Source organism: Brassica rapa, chromosome A08, assembly GCF_000309985.2.
Source record: "Brassica rapa cultivar Chiifu-401-42 chromosome A08, CAAS_Brap_v3.01, whole genome shotgun sequence".
NCBI lineage: Eukaryota > Viridiplantae > Streptophyta > Magnoliopsida > Brassicales > Brassicaceae > Brassica > Brassica rapa.
Window position 1 is genome coordinate 22,160,918 of NC_024802.2, and position 21,776 is coordinate 22,182,693.

General features: G+C 36.5%; 5 protein-coding genes across 11 annotated transcripts; 3 read left to right on the forward strand and 2 right to left on the reverse strand.

The window, feature by feature from the left end:
* Position 1: 1 nt before the first annotated feature.
* Positions 2-4,012, reverse strand: LOC103836472 (tRNA (cytosine(72)-C(5))-methyltransferase NSUN6). 2 transcript variants are annotated; one of them, XM_009112731.3, is made up of 12 exons: positions 3,580-4,012; positions 3,212-3,503; positions 2,684-2,834; positions 2,454-2,591; positions 2,300-2,362; positions 2,017-2,138; positions 1,721-1,931; positions 1,209-1,420; positions 828-928; positions 596-677; positions 412-473; positions 2-306 (listed from the first exon to the last, which is right to left on the reverse strand). In XM_009112731.3, the coding sequence occupies exons 1-12, from the start codon at positions 3,807-3,809 to the stop codon at positions 195-197; spliced, it is 1,776 nt and encodes a 591-aa protein (XP_009110979.1). In that variant the 5' UTR covers positions 3,810-4,012; the 3' UTR covers positions 2-194. The 2 variants fall into 2 exon arrangements, with proteins under 2 accessions (XP_009110979.1, XP_009110980.1); XM_009112732.3 differs by having other exon boundaries at positions 3,212-3,465; positions 3,580-3,815.
* Positions 4,013-5,420: 1,408 nt separating this feature from the next.
* On the forward strand, positions 5,421-8,781 carry LOC103836475 (3-hydroxyisobutyryl-CoA hydrolase-like protein 5). Its single transcript, XM_009112739.3, has 16 exons — positions 5,421-5,670; positions 5,993-6,065; positions 6,149-6,232; positions 6,307-6,375; positions 6,515-6,578; positions 6,666-6,739; positions 6,817-6,900; positions 6,986-7,070; positions 7,146-7,231; positions 7,403-7,524; positions 7,633-7,693; positions 7,772-7,870; positions 7,982-8,083; positions 8,176-8,217; positions 8,293-8,399; positions 8,484-8,781. The coding sequence occupies exons 2-16, from the start codon at positions 6,030-6,032 to the stop codon at positions 8,506-8,508; spliced, it is 1,140 nt and encodes a 379-aa protein (XP_009110987.1). The 5' UTR covers positions 5,421-5,670; positions 5,993-6,029; the 3' UTR covers positions 8,509-8,781.
* Positions 8,782-9,084: 303 nt separating this feature from the next.
* Positions 9,085-13,647, forward strand: LOC103836474 (3-hydroxyisobutyryl-CoA hydrolase-like protein 5). Of its 4 annotated transcripts, XM_009112734.3 has the most exons (18): positions 9,085-9,347; positions 10,320-10,430; positions 10,516-10,566; positions 10,909-10,980; positions 11,064-11,147; positions 11,217-11,285; positions 11,393-11,429; positions 11,510-11,583; positions 11,672-11,755; positions 11,852-11,936; positions 12,030-12,115; positions 12,294-12,415; positions 12,500-12,560; positions 12,639-12,737; positions 12,860-12,961; positions 13,044-13,085; positions 13,197-13,303; positions 13,410-13,647. In XM_009112734.3, the coding sequence occupies exons 4-18, from the start codon at positions 10,948-10,950 to the stop codon at positions 13,432-13,434; spliced, it is 1,110 nt and encodes a 369-aa protein (XP_009110982.1). In that variant the 5' UTR covers positions 9,085-9,347; positions 10,320-10,430; positions 10,516-10,566; positions 10,909-10,947; the 3' UTR covers positions 13,435-13,647. The 4 variants fall into 4 exon arrangements, with proteins under 4 accessions (XP_009110982.1, XP_033132336.1, XP_009110983.1 ...); XM_033276445.1 differs by having other exon boundaries at positions 10,320-10,566; XM_009112735.3 differs by lacking the exon at positions 10,516-10,566.
* Positions 13,648-15,074: 1,427 nt separating this feature from the next.
* LOC108869409 (3-hydroxyisobutyryl-CoA hydrolase-like protein 1, mitochondrial) lies at positions 15,075-16,882 on the forward strand. Its single transcript, XM_033278127.1, has 6 exons — positions 15,075-15,080; positions 15,585-15,652; positions 16,028-16,229; positions 16,313-16,354; positions 16,460-16,576; positions 16,670-16,882. The coding sequence occupies exons 1-6, from the start codon at positions 15,075-15,077 to the stop codon at positions 16,769-16,771; spliced, it is 537 nt and encodes a 178-aa protein (XP_033134018.1). The 3' UTR covers positions 16,772-16,882.
* A 267-nt stretch (positions 16,883-17,149) lies between these two features.
* On the reverse strand, positions 17,150-21,359 carry LOC103836473 (probable sugar phosphate/phosphate translocator At1g06470). 3 transcript variants are annotated; one of them, XM_009112733.3, is made up of 12 exons: positions 21,137-21,359; positions 20,067-20,599; positions 19,807-19,976; positions 19,552-19,637; positions 19,394-19,443; positions 19,074-19,141; positions 18,824-18,924; positions 18,706-18,718; positions 18,427-18,611; positions 18,260-18,346; positions 17,736-17,830; positions 17,150-17,590 (listed from the first exon to the last, which is right to left on the reverse strand). In XM_009112733.3, exons 2-12 carry the CDS (start codon positions 20,339-20,341, stop codon positions 17,473-17,475), a joined length of 1,248 nt encoding a protein of 415 aa, XP_009110981.1. In that variant the 5' UTR covers positions 20,342-20,599; positions 21,137-21,359; the 3' UTR covers positions 17,150-17,472. The 3 variants fall into 3 exon arrangements, with proteins under 3 accessions (XP_009110981.1, XP_033132332.1, XP_018509286.1); XM_033276441.1 differs by having other exon boundaries at positions 20,067-20,618; XM_018653770.2 differs by having other exon boundaries at positions 21,133-21,359.
* Positions 21,360-21,776: the final 417 nt, after the last annotated feature.

A 21,776-nucleotide genomic window follows, 5' to 3' on the forward strand; every position in this document is an offset into this window, starting at 1 on the left:
CTTAGAGAGGAAGGGGGTGAGATCTTTGTTTTTGTAAAAAATGTTGATGATGACATTTATGTTGTTAGTTTCAAAAAGATGATTACAAAAATGTATTTCCATCTCATTTAGAAAACCGAGATCAATAACAATGAATAAACCACAATCTTTTTTTTGTGGAATGTCTTTGGATGAGGAATCATCATTTTGAGATGTTAATCTTTGGGGCCGACGCTGAACTTAGCTATAAAGAAGCCGATGGTATCGAGCTCAGATGACGGGTCGAATTTCTGAACCATTTCTTCTTCACCCGGTTTCAACCACTCCCTGCAAAACGTAAGGAATCAGAGCAATATCTCTTAGTACCATCAACTTTACAAAGTTTTGGTTTATTGAGTGTAATCACTCTCGTGAGTATAGATATATACATACTCGACATATCCGTCAGGGAATTCACATCGACCAACTAGACCAGGGCCTCCAATCCTAGGATGCTGCAACAAGACAATAGCAACAGACATGAAGAAGATACATTAGGACAAAATAACAAGATCCTAATGCAATGTTTGCCAAAAAATCCAAGAGTTTCTTAGAAATGGGTATTTTAGATTCAAACCTGCGGTGCTAAGGAAAGGAATTTGTATTTATCCAGAGCATAGCGAACCACCGCCTCGTTCTCGCTAGGGTTAATTGTGCATCTAGCAAAAAATGGAAAACAAATCATCCACATGTAAGTTTATAGTGGTGACTCTGTGTCACTGCGGACATGTCTCATTATTATGTTGTTAGGCCTCATCTGCACAACAGCTTGGATAACGCAGATTCAGAACTAATGTTGGCATACTTACGTTGAGTATACAAGGATTCCCCCAACGCGGACCAATTGAACAGCCTGGTCCAACATTTTACGCTGGTACCTTCCATGGTTCCTCAACGATATAACAGTCTCCTACAAGAAGTAATAATGGCATATTCATTCCACAGGTCCCTCCCAACAATCTTTATAAAAAAAAAGAAGGAAGAAACAGAGATTTCTACTCCAAGTTACTACGAACACTTCAATAATTTCGTTTTCACTTATAGAAGTATTTATATTACTTCAACAAGCTACCTATAATATTTCCGCCACATACAAGTGATTAAGCTAAGGTCATCAATAATGATTAATTAACCATAGTCACAATAAGTAGGAGTTTACACATGACAGCGCAAGGTTAAACATATCTTACCAGTCCAGCGAAAAGACGAGGTCTCAAGCCAAGAGCAGAACAAGGAGCATCTAGTAGGACTCTATCAAAACTATTAGGCGGGAAACCTTGTGATTTTCCAGCCCTTCCACCTTGGGATTGAGTTCTTCCCCGACCATTTTTCAGCCTTCCTTTATTCTTCCTAATTTCAGCTTGGCTAACATTATCCCCTCCACTTGGCTGTTCAGTGCTGGCTAAAAATATGGATTATAATGAGAAGATTCAGCTTGTTTTTGTAATTAATACATGGGTTTGCAGTTATACACATGCATAGGCACCAAGATCATGGACTATAGATGCGCCAATTCAGTAATGATCTGTATCTATATGGTGCTTAAGTGATAACTAAGGTCCTGTTCCGCAAACGGGCCAGGACAATGCAAACATGGAAAACTTATTGATGTACTTTCACCTAGCAACACACAGAGGCCAACATTTTCGAAGAAAACCACTAAACCAAGCAAACACTATGAGAGGGAGAGTAGCTTACTCACCATTTTCCTCAGCCTCAGATCTTCCAGGTGCCATTTCTTCATTTGATGATAAATCAGAATGGTTGGTAACAGAACCAATATTGTCACCGTTAACTAATGTTGTTGAATCACTGAGTGCGTTTGGAAGACGAACAGATTTCAGCGCATCCAATTTACACGTTGTTATGCAACTTAAGCCCATCTCAGCAGATAATTTCTGGACATCCAGCACCTACGTTACCAAAGACAATAAACGGGCTAATTAGAGCAGGTAATTTAAAAGGTTGTTGCTATGTAATAATAAAAAGAAACTGTACTTTGTTATGAGATCTATCTGCTGCCACTATCTCTCCCTCGTCATTCATACGTATAGCAATTGCAGTAGTCTTCCCTCCTGGTGCTGCACACATATCTAGTATTCTCTCCCCTTTCTGAGGATCTGGGAAGCCAAGACAAAAATTTAGTATAAAACTTCCTCAATCTTATATCCCACCGGCATTCTCATCCATATGTATCTACTAAATTTGAATTTATGTAAACTATATCATACAAGGGGGTGAAGATATAGGGATGGCATAGACCAAAAATTAGTTCACGTACCAAGAGCATGAGCAGCAATAATGCTTGGCAGGTTTTGAAGAAATATCTCCCCCTCGAGGACATCTAACGAGCCAAAACGACAATGTGAGATACTGAGAGTCATAAACTGTAAGCTGAAGTAGAAAGCAAGCTTAGGCAAAAGGAAGAAGCATACTGTGGAAAGAAGGCAATCTGAAAACTCTATTGCTCAAATCCACCGCAACTCCATGAGGAACACGAAACATGCCAGCCCTTGACAGCATAGTCGTTCCCATGCCGATATATAGTCCACTCCGTTCACAATAGAAAGGATCTACAATGACACTACTGCACATGTCAAACTGTTTCAAGTTCAAAACAAAAAGGATACATGATCAAAGCAAAAGGAACGATTCGGATTCTTGCCTGATGGTAAACCCTGAAGGGTGGTCCCACGGGTCATATTAACACTCCAGTCACCTTCATCATCACCAGGCTGTTCCATAGCAACACAGACAGCAACCGCATCTCCTTTCTCAACATGGGCAGTGCAAGCAAGTACACCTGGGACATAGACCTACAACATAACCCATAAGAGAACGATAAGTTTCTTCATTCTCAAGTAGATTATCTAAAACTATTACTTATTCATTTTAACATTTTTTTCTTGTTACACACTTTTTGTATTCTAATGCAATCTTCAGCTTAATATTAACTTCAAATGCATTGACTTTATAAAATAATTTTATTTATCACAAGAATATGTGTGAATAATAAGAACTTAAATGAATTTCCAATCATTTTCATAATCTATCTGAAAAGTGTCAAAGTGACACTGTAGCGACGAAGTAAAACCAAGATAGCTAATCATACTCCAATCCAACGACATACACTCTATTTGAACCCATACCTAACCATTATAGTTTTTTTTAATAGAGAGAAAATAGAGTTAACCTGAGCTCCTCTAAGAACAGCTTCAGCACACTTCCTGCTCACTAACACCTCCTTGGGTGGGCTTTCAAGCCCAGCTCCATATTCAATTCTATGCGGGCCTGATCCATGGACAAAAACAACATACTCCAAACCAGGAATCTGACACTTGGAGATGGGACTACTCCTTCCATCGGATTGCAATAGCTTCAAGCCATCGTCGGATTCGTTTAAGATCTTCGTAAGCTTTTCGATAACCGCGTCGCTCGTTGTTTTAACTGTGTTCACTCTAATGCACGAGTAGGAAGACGGACGCCTAACAAGGAACAGTAATCAATTCGAAGCTAAAAGGCAAGAGGGAAAGATGAAAAGAAGGTGAGAAGTTAACGTACGTGAGAGCCTTTGAGATTTGAGCGAAGTGATCAGGTCCATAAGCTTTGTTGAAGTAGTCTTCTACTTGAGGATCCCATCGCAACACTGGATCATAACAGTAACGCTCTGGATCCGGAGAAGGCTTCGTCTCCATTTGGTTAGAGAGAAGGCGTGACGGAGAAAGAGAGGAGAAGATGGTGGTGGCTCTGGAGAGTAAAGAGGGTTTAAGCAGAACCCTCGCTTTCTTCATTCAGGGAAGGCGGAGAGTGGGGCGATGCGTTTTGTTTTAGCTTGAAAGTGAGCTTTAATGGCGGATGGGCCTAGTTTTTTGTAGATTAGGCCCATTATGCTTTATTTAATATAATAGCCCAACAAGTGCAATATGGACTGTAATTACTAACTAGATTTCCACCCGCACAACCGTGCGGGTATATATTTTCACATTTATATATATGGATATTTGTTTTACATAATTATTATATATTTTTAATGTTACTCACATATTTAAATATTTGTATAATTATACCAAATATAATAATTTTATAGTTTTCATACTGTAAATTAAAATCATCACATATATATGTTGCTTATTATATATTTGTCTTATTGAATTTGCGTTTGATTACTAAACTAAAATTTTTAATGCATGAAACAACATATATGAAAACAATTTTGTATTTAATTTATTATAATCATGATCCGTAATTCAAATCGCTAGATTTTTTTAGTAATTTTTTAATGTTTATTAATTTTATATAATAAATTACTGTATATTAAAAACTTTAAGATAAGTTAATTTTTTATACATGTATTATATAGTTTACTAATATTAACCCGTTCTACCAACATATTATATTTTTAGCATAAATATTTTATATTTATGAAAATAAAATATGTTAACTTATCAATTTAAAATAATTTTATCATATTTTGTTCAATATAACATTTTTATTTTAAAATAAAAGATATTATTATAAAATTTATAAAATAGGATATAATTTTATTCTGTTAGTAACATTTCATTACTAATTACAAAATTAGTTGAAAATATTTATATTCAATTTATGACAATTAAGATCTTATTATAATCTTTTTCAAGAGATTTGTTAGAATTTTAATTTTTTTTAAAAAAAAAAATTAAAAGATATAAAAGATATTATGATTAAAGTAGTTAAAAATATTATGTATATTAGCATTAGTGATATACATTTAATATAAAATTTAAATGATGGTCCAAATAAAAATATCACTCATCAAAAAATCATGATTTTTATTTTATTAGAAAACAAATTTGAAAAATTAAAATAAAAATAAATATTTATTTCTAACAAAATCTTTAAAAATTATTAATAAATATATTTTTGAAATTAATTAATTTCATTTTATTTAAATTTTCGTTTATAAACCAAAACTATATTCAATTTTAATTTCTAATTATATTTTATGATAATTTAAATTAAAACTAACTAATTTTTGAAAGTAAATTTTAAAAGATTCTAAGAAGATTTTAAAAAGATTTTGTTAGAATATTTTAAATATATTCATTTGTTTTTCAAATAAAAAGATAAAGATATTAAAAGATATAATAATGAACTTATGTTAAATATGATATTTTTTAGGAATGGTCCAAACTAAAAAAATCACACATGAAAAGAAGTCATGACTTCTGTTTTAATATATAAGATTAGTGATTTACTAATCACACTTGAAAGAAAGACAGTAGTGATGGAACACACTTCAAGTTCAACTATTGTCTGAAGTTAAATTTGAAAATTTGTGACTACGAATAAACAAACTGTTGTAAGTTTGATTTCTGAAATTTTATGTTCAATGAATAAAGGAAAAACTCTTTTTTTTTTGTAGATTAAAAGAGGTAACAGTATGTATTGGATTTGTGGAGAGGTTAGGTGGAGAGAGGCTTGATAAAAGTATCTTCCTACCAAACACTCTCCTCCTTTTGATATGATTATTAGCTTCACCTGCCATTTTTTCAATGGCCGAACAAATCTTCAGAGATTATTTTATATATTTATTTATATATTTGGTTTCTCACTGAGAGCTCCATTGCTCACCAAACCCCCTTACGCTTCTTCTTCTTCTTCTCTCTCAAGGTTTTCCTCTTCTCTGTTTCTCTCTCCATTTGATTTCACACTCCTTGCTTTTTCAGAGGCTCTAGAATTTGGTTGTTGCATGTGTTCCCCTCAAGTTGATTTTGAGTGAAATGCTCGTTCTATGATCATAAAGTTCATCTCTTTAATATAGTTTGTGTTCTTGGTCTTGGCAGAGGATTCTTTTTTATTATAATAATTTAAAAGGTTGTTATAAGTTCTCAAGTCTTGGGCTTTGTCACATTGGGTCTGAAATGAATTTCTTGTCTGCGTACTTCTGTCGTTTGAGATTGTTTTCATGTCTGGATCTTTCAACTTGGATCAGATTACTAAGCATTTGTTGAGGTTTGAGAAAGCTGGAGATGGCTCAAGAAGGTCGAAACATCATCGATGAGCAGGTAATTAATAATCGATGTCTTATTCAGCCATTTTGTGGTTTGTGTATTCTTCATGATTCAATTGTGAACCATCATTGTTATAGGTTGTTGTTGGAGAGGAGAAAGGTTTTGTGAGATTGGCCACGCTAAACCGCCCTCGTCAGCTAAATGTCATCTCTTCTGAAGTGGTATATATATTAATACCTTAGATCATAAGTTGATAATATGAGACGCCTAATGGGAAAAACTTTGAAATCCTCAGGTCCTCAAGCTTGCAGAATATCTTGAAACCTGGGAGAAGGACGACAAAACAAAGCTTATACTGATCAAGGTTTTGTGTTTTTTTTTTATCCTTGGTCTGATGATGATTTTTTGTTACAAACCTTTTTTTTTTTTTTTTGCTAAAAATTTTTTTGTTACAAACTTACAAACACTATAGACTTGTTTCTGAACATAGCTTATATTTGCAGGGTGCTGGGAGGGCTTTCTCAGCCGGTGGTGATCTAAAGATGTTTTATGACGGCCGTGAGTCAAGTAAGAGGCCAAGAGAAAACATACTATCACTTTATCCTTAGAGAGTCTGTCATAGCTTAATGATGATGATAAGTCGTTTTTGGACAGAGGATTCTTGCCTTGAGGTTGTTTACCGGATGTACTGGCTTTGCTATCACATCCACACATACAAGAAAACTCAGGTGGAGTTTACTTAGTATATTTTGTATGAAAGTGTTCTCCTGAGGAGTATTAACTAACCAAATAGAGTTGTGTATAGGTTTCTCTAGTTAATGGAATATCGATGGGTGGAGGTGCATCATTGATGGTCCCAATGAAGTTCTCTGTTGTGACAGAGAAAACTGTGAGTTCATGAGTTTTAATCTGCTTCATATCTTATGTCTGTATAATAATAGTGTAGACTGTACTATTTTGTTTCATTTGATTAGGTATTTGCAACTCCAGAAGCAAGTATTGGGTTTCATACTGATTGTGGCTTCTCTTACATCCATTCACGTCTTCCTGGTCATCTAGGTAACTTCTTTTTTGAGTTCCAAATTTACTTTGGTTAATCTCTGGTGTACTTAGAGTTTTATGTAACATCTGCAGGAGAGTTCTTGGCTTTAACTGGGGCAAGACTGAATGGCAAAGAACTTGTAGCAATTGGCATGGCAACACATTTTGTTCCTTCTGCTGTGAGTTTTTTTTTTTTTGGAATGCTTTCCTTATAGGATTATAAAAATGTGACCTCTCTTGCTTGAGATGCCTTCCTTACTCTTCTAAACATCATCTGCAACTTTTAGTAATGTTTGAAACCTGTGATGAGTGGATATGCTTTACCTTTAACATCTTTGCTCAATTTTCAGAAACTGGCTGATCTGGAGGCACGGCTTGTGGGTTTAGGCTCTGGGGACATGGATGTAGTTCGATCCACAGTTGAAGAGTTCTCCGAGAAAGTAGACCTTGACAAAGATAGCATCCTTAACAAGTAATACTCTTTTGTCATGCTTGATGTGTCATGTAATCAATCTTTTCTCCTTGTTGATATATAATCACAATGGACGTTGTTAACTTTGAAGCTATGGCTGATGTGCAGGCAGTCAATAATTGATGAGTGTTTCTCAAAAGAAAGTGTGAAGCAGATCATACAAGCATTTGTAAGTACATCTTATTTTCCCTATAACATGAGTCTATTCATCAGGTATTGAATATATATTTGTGGACCTCGAACACAGGAAGCTGAAGGGAGCAAAGAGGGGAACGAGTGGATAACACCAGTCATCAAAGGTCTGAAACGATCATCTCCCACAGGCTTGAAAATAACCCTACGATCTGTAAGTGTTTACATGATTTTACTCTTTTATCATATTCTCCTTGGGTGTAACTATCTCTTGTAAACATATGAGTCTTTATCTTATAGTTGAGCCTTGCTGTTTCTGTTACAGATTCGTGAAGGTAGGAAACAAACACTGAGTGAATGCCTCAAGAAGGAGTTTAGGATCACTGTGAATATCTTGAGGAGCACCATATCCCCTGACGTGTATGAGGTAAAAGAACAACACATTTTTGGTTTTTCTTCTCAAGAAGACAGTAGCAAGCATCATGTATGTTTATCTCTGATTGTGTAATAACGTTGCAGGGTATAAGAGCTCTGACCATAGACAAAGACAATTCTCCCAAGGTATGTTAACACTCTTAGAACTGAGATCAGCAATATAACATACTAAGCAAAATTATATGGTTGGGTTTGGTGCAGTGGAGTCCAGCGACGTTGGATGAGGTGGCTGAGGAGAAGATCAACTTGGTGTTTGAGCCCTTGGAGGATGATATTGAGCTTCATATCCCTGAAACCGAAGAGAACAGGTTTGTTTAAGGGATAATATAAACTTTCGTGCATTAAGATCTTCCTTAGAAACAAAGACATTTTTATGTGTTTGATATTGATAGGTGGGGAGGCAAATACGAGACTTGAGGTTGTGCATGAGAGTACAAGAATAGAAGAGAAGAGATGATACTAGTATGTTGGTTTTGTGATTACATAATGTGTTGTTGCTACATGTTCAAACACTCTATGCAGTGTGATATGGTTTAATAAGGGTTGTTTATGTCTGAATTGATTTCTGTATTCTTGGCTGTTTTCTTGGTTGTTGGTGTTTAAAACACATATAATCATCCTAAAGACCAGATATGTAAACTCCAAACGTCTAAAATCTGAAAATGAGTTGTCAACAAAACTTATTTCTTATACTTTGTGCAAAGGGAACAAAAGATGAGAAGCCTTTAAATAATATGACACGTTATATTAGATCTACAAATGGATGAAGCCATAAATTGTGTGGTGGATGTGAAAAAGGTGTATATTTGAGCCAAAAACATATAAACGTATGATAAACCCAAAAATGAAATGAAAATATGGTTTGAGGCCCATAGACTATATAGTTTCAGAGATAAGCCCAATTATAAATCACAAATAAGAACCCTTAACCCAGTAGGATGTGAGGCCCAAGAATTGAGATAGTAGAGGACGGGTAGTTAGTTAGTTGGTGAGGTAGAGTGAAGAAGAAGCTAGAGCCTCTGGTGAGGAAGAGACGATTGTGATCAAGATCAGCCAACCCAAACGAATCCGAATGCAGCTCTGCATATGGATCGAATCGAATTGAAGCTTTGCATCTTGTTCCTCAGTTTGAGGGATCTGCTCTCTGATTGAACGATAGTTGCTCGCCAAGCATGGAGAGTGAGGATTCTCGGTGCTTTAGGTGGTGGTGGGAGGGAGATCATCCGTTCAATAATATCATCCCAGGCACGATTGGGGTAATCCTCTGCCAACATTTTCCACAAAAATCATATAAGAACACCGCTTTTGAATGCTTTACCATATACTATTCCACTTATAGAAGTATTGATCGTTTGTGAGAGCTGGATAGTTGTTAATTAGTTAATACAAGCTTTTGGTAAAATTAGTGATTATATCCGAGTAGTTACTTTAATGTTCCAGCTAAATAACTTTTCCGTATACTGAGGATATTCTCTTGTATCAGTGTGTATGTGTATCTTTGAACTGAAAATTGCTGTTAAACATTATTTCTTTTGAGCAACCAAACTTCAGTAAATTAGGAAACTTAGATAGCTTTAAAAAATTCAAACACCAAAACCTATGTATAGTTTACATTCATGAGAAACTAACAACACACCTTAATTTAGTAATCAAGTGGTTCAGTCTTTTTCATGTGCTGTGTTATAAACTCTCCTGATTTAAGTAAAATTTGACATTTTTAACAGGTTAAAAGGAGATATCAGTGTGAATGATATTTGATTTGTGAGAATTTTAGGTGAAAGAGACTGTAAGGTTTTGATAAAAATCTTATGAATGTAAATTATACATACATTCACACATACGTGAGATTAGTGAGCTGGATAGTTTTTGAGTAGGTAGGTAGTACAAGCTTTTGGTGAAATTAGTGAGTATATCCGAGTAGTTACTTTAATGTTTCAGCTAAATAACTCTTCAGTATACGCTCTTGTATCAGTGTGTATCTTTGATCTGAAACTTGCTTTTAAAAGTCCTTTTCTTTGAGAAACATCAACTTTATTAAATTAGGAAACTTACATAGCTTTCAAAAAAAATTCAACCACCAAAAACGTGTATGTATAATTTACATTCATGAGAAAACTAACAAGTTGTTAGTAACAACACACCTTAATTTTAGTAAACGAGTGGTTCAGTCTTTCATGTGATGTGTTATAAACTCTCCTGATTTAGGTAAAAGTTGACGTTTTTAACAGGTTAGAAGGAGATAGCAGTGTGAATGATATTGGATTTGTGAGAAGGTTAGCTGAAAGAGACTGTAAGGTTTTGATGTAACTCTCCTCCTACCAAACGCTCTCCTTCTTTTGGTATGACTATTAGCTTCACCTGCCATTTTTTTGCAATGGCCGAACAAGTATTCAGAGAGTCTACTATATATATATTTGGTTTCAGAGCTCCATTGCTCATCAAACCCCTGTCTGCATCTTCTTCTTCTCTCTCAAGGTTTTCCTTTCTCTCTCATTTGGTTTCACACACTTTGCTTCTTCAGTTTTGTGAGAGGCTCTAGAATTTGATTGTTGCATTTGTGTTGTTTGCAACTTGGGCCTGGGTTGTTCCCCCCCCCCCCCCCCCCCCCCCCCCCCCCTCAAGTTTATATCGGAACCAGTGTAGTTTTGTTTGAGGGTAGAGGGTTTTTATTATTATGTAAAAGGTTGTTGTTGTAAGTTCTCAAGTCTTGGGATTTTTCACATTGGGTCTGAAGTTTTTGTGAAATTTCTTGCAAGTGTACTTCTGTCGTTTGAGTTTGTTTTCATATCCCCTTAATGTTTTTTATTTATTGACCAGATAAATAAGCTTTTTTTTTGACGTTTGAGAAAGCTGGAGATGGCTCAAGAAGGTAGAAACATCGATGAGCAGGTAATAATCTCTCTGCCTTATTCAGCCAATTTTTGTGGTCTGTGTGTTCTTCATGCCTCAATTGTAAGCCATCATTGTTATAGGTTGTTGTTGGAGAGCAGAAAGGCTCAGTGGAATGGGCTATTCTAAAGCGCACTCGTCAGCTAAATAACACGGCTTCTGAAGAGGTATATATTAACACCTTATATCAGAAGTTGATAATATGAGACGGTTAATGGGAATTTTTTTTAACTCAGGTCCTCAAGCTTGCAGAAGATCTTGAAACCTGGGAGAAGGACGACAAAACAAAGCTTATAGTGACCCAGGTTTGATTTACTTATATGTTATTTTATTTTTTTGCTGTCCTTGGTCTGGTGATGATTTCTGTTACAAACACAATTGACTCATTTCTGAATATAACTTATATTTGCAGAGTGCAGGTGATGATGTTCAGATGTTTTATGACGGCCGTAAGAGAGACATACTATCACCTTTCCTTAGAGAGTCAGTCTGTCATAACTTAATGATGATGATAAATCGTTTTCTACAGAGTTTTCATCCCTTAACGATATTTACACGATGTATTGGCTTTGCTATCATATTCACACATACAAGAAGACTCAGGTGGAGTTTTATTTAGTATTTATCTGAAATTCGTTGTATGAAAGTTGTCCTCTTGAGGAGTATCAATTAACCAACTAGAATTGTGTAGGTCGCTATTGTTGATGGAATATGTAATTTTGGAAGTGCATCACTGATGTTCGCAATGAAGTTCTCTGTTGTGACAGAGAAAATTGTGAGTTTATGAGTTTTAGTCTGCTTCATATATTATGTATAATAACAGTGCAGAAACAACTATAGATTCAACTATCTCTGTTATTTGATTGATTAGGATTTTGCTACTTTAGAAGCAAGTCTTGGGTTTCACACTGATTGTGGTTTCTCTTACATCCATTCACGTCTTCCTGGTCATCTAGGTAACAACTTAAACCACTAAAACAAATTTTTCTTGTTCCAACTATACGTTAGCTAATCTCTGATGTACTTGAGTAATATAATAACATCTGCAGGAGAATTCTTGGCTCTAACTGGGACAAGATTGAATGGCAAAGAACTTGTAGCAGTTGGCATGGCAACACATTTCGTACCTTCTGCTGTGAGTTTTTTTTTTTTTTTGAATGCTTTCCTTAGTTAGAAGTATCATGTAATGTGACCTCTCTTGCTTGAGCTGCCTTCCTACTTTTATTATATACAGCATCTGCAACTTTAGCAATGTTTTGAAACCTATGATGAGTGCGGAATGCTTTATCTTTAGCATCTTTGCTTGATTTCAGAAATTGGTTGATCTTGTGGCACGGCTTTGGAGTTTGGACTCTGGAGACATGGATGTAGTCCGATCCACAATTGAAGAGTTCTCCGAGAAAGTTGAACTCGACAAAGACAGCATCCTTAACAAGTAACACTTTCTTTATTTATTTTATTTCCGTTCTTCATGCTTGATGCCCTCGTTGCTAACTTTGAAGCTATGGCTGATGTGCAGGTTGTCAATAATTGATAAGTGTTGCTCAAAAGAAAGTGTGAAGCAGATCATACAAGAATTTAAGTCATTCTGATTTTCCTGGAACAGTAGTCTATTCATCGGTATTGAATATAAATATATTTGTGGTCCTCTTACGCAGGAAGCTGAAGGGAGCAAAGAGGGAAATGAGTGGGTAACTCCAATCATGGGATTTCTAAAACAATCATCTCCCACAGGGTTGAAAATAAACCTACGATCGGTAATTGTTTACTTGTTACATTGTTTAACTCTTTAATCATATTCTCCTTGGGTGTAACTCTCTCCTGAAAATATATGAGTCTTATCTTATATTTGAGCCTTGCTGGTTTCCTTTGTGTACAGATACGTGAAGGTAGGAAACAAACACTGGCTGAATGCCTCAAGAAGGAGTTTAGGGTCTCTGTGAATATCTTGAGGGGCACCATATCCAATGACGCGTATGAGGTAAACGAACCACACATTTTTTGGTTTTGCTTTTCAAGAAAACAGCATGTATGCTTATCTCTGATTGTGTAATAACACGCAGGGTGCAAGAGCTCTGACCATAGACAAAGACAACCGTCCCGGGGTATATGTTTACGCTCTAGAAAACAAGAACAAAATTTTTTTTGTGTCGACTTAGAACTGAGATTAGCAATATAACATACTAAGCAAACTTATATGGTTGGGTATGGTGCAGTGGAATCCAGCGACGTTGGATGAGGTAGATGACGAGAAAATCAACTTGGTGTTTCTGCCCTTGGAGGATGATATTGAGCTTCGTATCCCTGAAACCGAAGATAACAGGTCTGTGTTAAGGGCTAATATAAACTTTCTTGTTGCATTGAGATCTTCCTAAGAAACAGAGCCTTTTGTATGTGATTGATATTTGGCGATTTGATGACAATGATAGGTGGGGAGGCAAATACGAGACTTGAGGTTGTGCATGAGAGTACAAGAATAAAAGAGGAGAGAGTATAGTGTTTGTTGTTTTCGTTCAACTGTCAAGACTTTATGCAAAACTCCGAAATTATACCTAGTATGTTGTATTATTTCATAATCTGTTGTTGCTTCATGTTCAAACACTCTATGCAGTGATGGTTTAACAAGGGTTGTTATGTCTCAATAAATTTCCGTTTTCATGGTTGTTATTAGTGTCTAAAATACATGTAGTCATCCTAAAGACTAAGCTCGATTATCTAAACCCCAGACGTCTAAAATCTGAAAATGGTCTAAAATACATAATTACCATTATGCAAATTGCCGTTAACCCGTTAGCACTCCTTACATTGGGCGGCAAAGTCACCAAAAGCCACTTATTTGAACAGAGGAGTTACAGTTTGTGTGTTTTTTTTTAGTCTTAACCTGTGTGGATTCAAAGATTCATAACGTTTTGACTTGTGGCATAACTTTGTTTCTAATGTTATGGCTCATTGGCTGATCACACTTTTTCCTTCTTCAGAGTTCCCTGTGCTTCGTCAATTTCATTCATTCAAATGTCTTCATTTTTTTTTTTTTGGCTCAACTTCAACTTATCATTAACCAAAAGGTAGTACATGAATTGTAACCACAAGGATTTCAACCACACTTACAAACAAAGTGATCTAATATCACCTAGGAACACATAGATGGATCCTACGCTACCCAATCATTTACTTTGTTGTAATTCTACCCGGTGAGTGCAAACTCTCCCCACGACTCGGGAAAAGTTGCCTCTTAAACCACACCTAAATTTGACCACACTAAGTGAAAGCGTTAAGACACAACTAACTGAACCAAATCAAGACTATACGTTTAAAGCTCCAGCTTTAGTCACCAACATGTACGAGTTCAGCTCTTGGACCAAAACATCTTCACCATACGGTGCAAGTCTAGCCATGGTCGTCGTTGTCGTGCTCAAACGCCTCACTTCATACAGCCTGAAAGACGGAAACACGTCCGTACTGATAAAGGCGGGCTCGGCGGCAAGCAACGTAGCTGGAACAGCAATCAGGGCTTCCAATGCCGTGGGATCTACCACTGTAGATGCCGGAGAGCCATCTTCAGTGCTGGGAAGTAGAGCATCACCACGTACCTGCAACAGAGATCATCCCAACGGTTGACAAGTCCGGCGGAATGAGGCCTCTGCGACGCGCCGTACTCCGAGAACCAGAGGTCAAGAGCATTTTCCACCGCCAAGTCACCGCTCCTCCGTTTGGGACACCGTCTCACCAGAGGGTAGAGACCAAGCCGGACCACTGAGCAACGCGCCGCCGCCGTGAAAGGATCGCCGGAGATCTACAAAACAAGAAAATCAGATCTGGCGTCACACTTCACCCTAAAAGCCGACCTTTTCCGCCACCACTAGATCCTAGACTCGCCGCTCCTCCAAACTGCCGGTAGAACTCACCTCCGCCTTGAAGGTTTCCGGTGAAAACACCAAACAGTTCAGTAACAACTTGCATATCGAAAAGGATGAAGGAGGTGAGGAGAAAGGCAAAGAGAAAAACAGGAAGGGAGGAGAGGGGTGGCTCCGGCACCGGCGAGAGCCGGCCCGGAGAACGGAGGTCAAAACGCTTGTGGAGGTTTTTAGAGAGAGATGGAGGTGAGAGAGAAAGGTAGGGAAGAAGCTTTTTTGTTTAGCTGTTGTACTTTTATTCAAATGTCTTCATTTATTGTTTTACTTTTGCTTTTTTTTTTCTATTCATTGATATGATGACCAATAAAAACTCAAAATGTGTCTTTGGTCACTCTTTATTTTAATGACTTTCTTTAACATTAGAAACAAAAAAAAATTGAAAAAGTTTTAAGAGGCCCATAGACTATAGTTTCAGAGAGAAGCCCATATTATGAATCACAAATTAGAACCCAAAATGAGTCTGTGGCCCAAGTAAGATATGCGGCCCAAGAATCGAAACCCATGAGATAGTAGACGACGAGTAGAGTAGTCAGTGAGGTAGAGTGAAGTGAAGAAGCTTAAAGCTGAAGCCGGATGAGGAGGAAGAGACGATTGTGATCAACCAACCCAAACGGATCCGAATCCAGCTCTGCATCAGCTCTCTGATTGAACGATGAAGTACTGTGTTTCTCTCATTCCAAAGCTACATAGTTGCTTGGGGATTCTCTGTGCTTTAGGTGGTGGTGGGAGGGAGATCATCCCAGGCAAGCACGATTGGGGTAATATTCCACTTATAGAAAGTATTGATCGTTTGTGAGAGCTGGATAGTTTTCGAGTAGTTAGTTACTTTTAATGTTTCAGCTAAATAACTCTTCAGTATATGCTCTTGTATCAGTGTGTATCTTTGATCTGAAACTTGCTTTTAAAAGTCCTTTTCTTTGAGCAACATTAACTTTATTAAACTAGGAAACTTACTTACATAGCTTTCAAAAAAATTCAACCACCAAAAACGTGTATGTATAATTTACATTCATGAGAAAACTAACAAGTTGTTAGTAACATCACACCTTAATTTAGTAATCGAGTGTTTCAGTCTTTAATGTGATAGTCTTATAAACTCTCCTGATTTAAGTAAAAGTTGACGTTTTTAACAGGTTAGAAGGAGATAGCAGTGTGAATGATATTGGATTTTTGAGAAGGTTAGCTGAAAGAGACTGTAAGGTTTTGAGCCTTGCTGGTTTCCTTTGTGTACAGATACGCGAAGCTAGGAATCAAACACTGGGTGATTGCCTCAAGAAGGAGTTTAGGATCACCGTTAATATCATGAGGAGCACCATATCCATTGACGCGTTTGAGGTAAAGAACCACACGTTTTTGGTTTTGCTTTGTCAAGAATACAGCATGTATGCTTTTATGTCTGATTGTGTAATAACACGCAGGGTGTAAGAGCTCTGACCATAGCCAAAGACAACTGTCCCAGGGTATGTTTACTCTCTAGAAAAAAAGAAGAAGAGAGTTTCTACGTAGAAGTGAGATGGCAATAATATAACATACTAAGCAGACTTATATGGTTGGGTTTGGTGCAGTGGAATCCAGCGACGTTGGATGAGGTAGATGACGAGAAAATCAAGTTGGTGTTTAAGCCCTTGGAGGATGATCTTGAGCTACGTATCCCTGAAACCGAAGAGAACAGGTTTGTAAGGGTTAATCAACTTTTTTGCATTGAAATTTTCCTAAGAAACAATCCGGTTTAGTATGTGTGTTTGATATTGTTGGCCATTTGATGACAATGATAGGTGGGAAGGCAAAGCCGAGACTTCAGGTTTTGCATCAGTACGAGGATAAAAAGAAAAAGTAGAGAAGAGAACAGAGGATCCTGTGTGTTGTGTTTATTTTAACTGCCAAGATGTTATGCTATATTATTACCTAATGTGTTGTTGCTACATGTTCAAACACTCTATGCAGTGATGTTTTAATAAAGGGTTGTTATGTCTGAATTGATTTCTGTTTTCTTGGTTGTTGTTAGTGTCTAAAATACATATAATCATCCTAAAGACTAAAAGCCCGAATGTCTAAACCCCAAACGTCATCTAAACCTGAAAATGGGTTACTTCCATAAACAAAATTTAATTATCATAATGCAAGTTTTCAAACAAAACTTATTTCTTGTTACAGTTGAATTGAGCATTTGGATTCAGTAAGAATCTCTGATATTTTCTATGATTATTAGTTTTGTTACGATGTGAATTCATCGAGCTAAGTAAGAATCTCTGATGGTTACATGCACCAAGGAAGATAGTTCAATTTCATGAGCGTTAATAGCAAACGGACAGGCTATATTGGACCGAATTTGATTGGTTGCTTACTACTTTATATGGAACAATTTTGAACACTCTCGAGTCTCGAGTACCAATAGAATTACAAAAGTCAAAAGAGTGAGAAAATTTTATTTAAACTCTTCAAATGGCTCGTGTACTTATCTCTTTTGAAGGCAAGGAAACATCAAAATTTCCCAAGTGTTGTAGTGTTTTCTCAAGGAAGGTCCCAATATAAACGAGTTACCAGAGAACGGTGTAAGGCCAACACACAAAAACAATGCTTAGGGACCATTTTCTTGATCATCCGTCTCGTCAAGAATCACGTATTTTCCAGTTTGACTTGGCGCTTGTAGCTTCTTCTCATCTTCTGTTTTGTTCCCCTTTTGTAGTTTCTCATATCTGATAACACATCAAAGCATATATATATACCATTTTTCAAAATATACAATATGAGATACTATTCATTTATATCAACAGATCAGATGTTTAATTAAAGAAGTTATTCAAAGTTCCTTACTCCAGAAGGAGAAGAAGAGTTACTTACTTGTACCAGTTGAACAAACTGACACCAACCATGATAATCATCAGACCAAAGCCTTTCAGCCACGTAAATTCGTCGTGGAAATAAAACACAGCAACCTGTACACACCGAGTAGAATAACAATGATTTTCCATCTCTAACTTGATTCAGCATTCATCAAGTATTCAACAGTGGCATCGATACAACAGAAACTAGAGTTCTCTATCATCGGTCTCTCTTTTGTAAACAAGTTCTATTGACCTATAACAATATCACAAGGCTAGACATAAACTCATAAGATATGAGTTCATTTGACAAATACAGTCTATTTATATCCATTTGACAACTTAAGATGTGAGAATCTTTGTCTTGAACATCACAGCATGGTTTCAATCAGATACAGTTCGGACTTTCTTTCTAAAGAATAGAACCAATTCAGAACTTACAATCTAAGCTTCATCAGTTAGATCATCCCTACGAAAAAACTCAATGTCGCCTAATCTTACTAACAAACATAATCAGAAAAAGGTAAGAAATGTAACAAATACCACTATGGTGACGGCCTCTTTAACGACCCCAGCTATTGTGACGGTTACAGCACTGGTCACCGAAACAAGAATATACTCTGTTAAAACCTGAAGCAAAATACTAACTAGTGAGCAAAAGCTAACATGTTCATTCTTAAATAACTATAAGTTGTTAGCAAATGCTTTACCATGCAAAAAGCCAATGCTCCCCCAAAAAGCATCAAGAAACAAGTTCGAGTAAAATGCGCTCCACTATCAAAGTATATATTGTCTCTAAATTCACTCCATGGATCCAGAAGGAGAGAGAGAAGACCAGTCACTATAGCCATCACTGGTGCCACGTAACTCATAAATGTGAAGGGATTTTTCAGGCCTAGATAAACAGAAAAAAGTATAGATCAGTTCATGAATTGTGAGTTATAAGAAATTAAAAACCAAGACAAGAAAACCCCAAGAGCAGAACTCACCGTAGGTTTCTTTCTATACATCATGTTGTCATCAGGATGCACCAAAAAATATTGGAAGACAATAACCAACGGTTAATACAAAAGATCCGATAATAAGAAAGCGATTTGAATAACATACCTGCAAAAGAACTTGGGTCATACACCAGCGGAAACCAGACATGACAGCAGCGAGCATGACAAAAACGAAACCCCAAAACTCAAATTCTGTCTCCTTTGCAACTGGATACAAAAGAATACAAGTTAACAGTTTCGTTAGAAAAATTAAAACTTAGACATGTAGATAGATGGATGTTTAGCAAACATGAAGGAAAAATGGTTAAGGTTGAACGCCTGAAGAAAGCATCATAAATGTATGGAGAAAAACATACCTGATAACAGCACTCCTGCTGAGATAACTGAAATAATACCAAAAAGCTTCAGGCTTGGAGACTCCAACCTTACAACAGAAACTGTGTCAGAACTAACACAACAAACAAAAATGATTGCATTTCTCCATAATGAAAATGGAGCAAAAATTCAGTGTGATGTTTGAAAAAAAAATATCTGTAATAGAAGAGAATAATGTAAGCGAAAGTAGTAGTAGGTTTTAACAAAAGCTATAGAGTCTACCATTGAAAAAAAAAATGAAGTACAGACCTTCAAGCATGGTTTAAATATCAAGATAAAAAAATAGTTATAGAGAAAGCACCTGAAGGCAAAAGCAAACAGAAGAAGAAATATTGGGGCTGCAGATTTGCACTGCAAATGACAAATAATGTGAATACATTAGACAAGTCTCACCTTCTATCACCCACAAATTCCTAACAAGTTCTAAAGACCTCTACCATATCAAATTAAACAACTAACCATTGTTGCAAACGTAACTGATATGAAGACCAGTGACTCATTACTTAGATTTATATCCAAAGCAGTTGCAAGTGCTGTTGGTACAACTGTGAAAGGAAAGTACATGTGGGTCATCAGTTCACAGAAATTCAATATAATCAACTTATAGAACTGAAACAAAAAGAAAACTAAATCCACAGAAAGTACTCAATACTGAGAAATCACATAGGTCATAATGGATAAGGTAATGCTCATTAGCAGTTTTAGTTGGTTTACCTCTAACGAAATAGTCTCTCCATGATATGGCATTATCAGGTTGAAATCTTCCGGACCAATACCAAGTTACCATCTTTGATAAAACCGCTTGAATAGAAAAGTGAATGGTATTCATTAACAAGGGAGCAGGAAATTTCCCCAAATCATCTCCTAAGAGAGTTTTGTTGTACCTAGAAAAAACAAGCAAACAAATTTAAATGATAGATGTAAGGAAACAAAAACAAGAAAAGGAGAAAGGATAGTCGGAAAGACATACTTACAGAGTCAAAAACGTGCTGAAAGTGTACCATACAAGTATAAAGAAGAGTGTTTTTAGAATGTCAGCGGGAGAGATAGCCTCTGTTGAAGCTTTAGGCAACGTTTCGAGGTTATCACCGGAACTATAACCAACATCAAAACTGCTCGGGTGGTTTGTATCCTTCCTGGATTCATTCTCAATATCAAACGGCTCTGAAACCTGTTCTCTGTCTACATCTCCTAGACTGGACATAGCTTCTACAGTGCTACTACCGCGTAGCTGTACTCTTTGCTCCATCAATATTCTAAACTCAATACCCAACCTTTTTGGCTTCTCATTCACAGAGCATGCAATCTAGTACACAAAGCCTTTATTCACCCAACAGGGACGTGGAAAAAATTATCTTTGAGCCAGTGGGGGACTCACTATATACAGATATGTTCAAATGATACAGTCTTCAACTCTCTCTATATATCCCAGCAGCTGAACTGGATTCAATGAAGGTAGGAACCTCACTTTTTGTTGAATATGCAATGGAATCACTTGACGTTTGACCTGAAATCACAAACAGAAGCTTAAGCCAATCAATATCTATGTGAGAAGGAGAGCAAAGAACGCAATCACAAGAGCCACATTACAATCAAGGCAAGCTCCTAATACGCTGATGCAAAGATTCTTTTTTTTTTTTTGATGCAAAGATTCAAACACAGAATCTTCCAAAACCAAACGAAAAGACATGTTTTTTTTTATTCTTAGATTAGAAGCAAAAGAAAATTTGAATACTTTGGCATCAATAAGGGGACAAATAACGAAACTTAACAGGCTGCTTCAAGTACAGACTAATATTAAGCAATAACAAAGATAAAGAAAGCCACGTCACTAGAACCTAGAACGAATCTGAGTTTCGATTCAGCTCTCAAGGAAAATTAAACTCTGGTCAGTTCCTAAATGATTCCGAGCTCAAAAAAAAGTCTAGGCATTGACGAAAAGAGAAACTTCTCTCAATCTGGATCGGGAGGGAGCTCAAAAATTCACAGATTTGAAGAGAAATCAAATCTAGCATAGAGGATGAAACTGGGAAGAGAGACCTACGAGAAGAAATGAGCGTGTTGGATCTGATCGAAGCGTGGGAGCTGCTGGGAACTTTGTGTGTTCAAACTTTTGATTTGGTTTTGATGTTTTGAGTCGCAACCGATGGTTGTTGGAGTTTGGTGTAGTTTTACGAAAACAATTACCGATCCGACACTCGTTGTTCTCCGACAATGCAACTTGCGTTACCTATTGCACAAGATAATACTTATTTTATTCTAACAAGCAACTTTATAGTACTACTATTTTTAATGCACCTTCCAAAACTAATTTAAAGGCTCCGAATCGTGACTGCGGTTTGAGCGGTGCGGAACAAGTGGTTCAACTGCGGTGCGATTCTAACAGTTATAAAAATTTATAGATATATAATATATGTAGAGATTTTTGTTACTGTTAACTACAGGGCGGTGTGTCGAACCCAAAGTTTCAAAATGTTGAATCTTTAACAATTATCTGGGGAAAGTCTCAATAACGTGTCATGGTAACATCCACATCTTGCTTTGCTAAGAAAAAAAACAATTCATTTGTACTATGATCATTTTTTCTACGATACATAAATGACACACGACAACAAATCGTCCCTGTACGTATACGAAATGAAGAGAGATCCATAACATTGGTTGATTAATATTTGGGGAAAGTT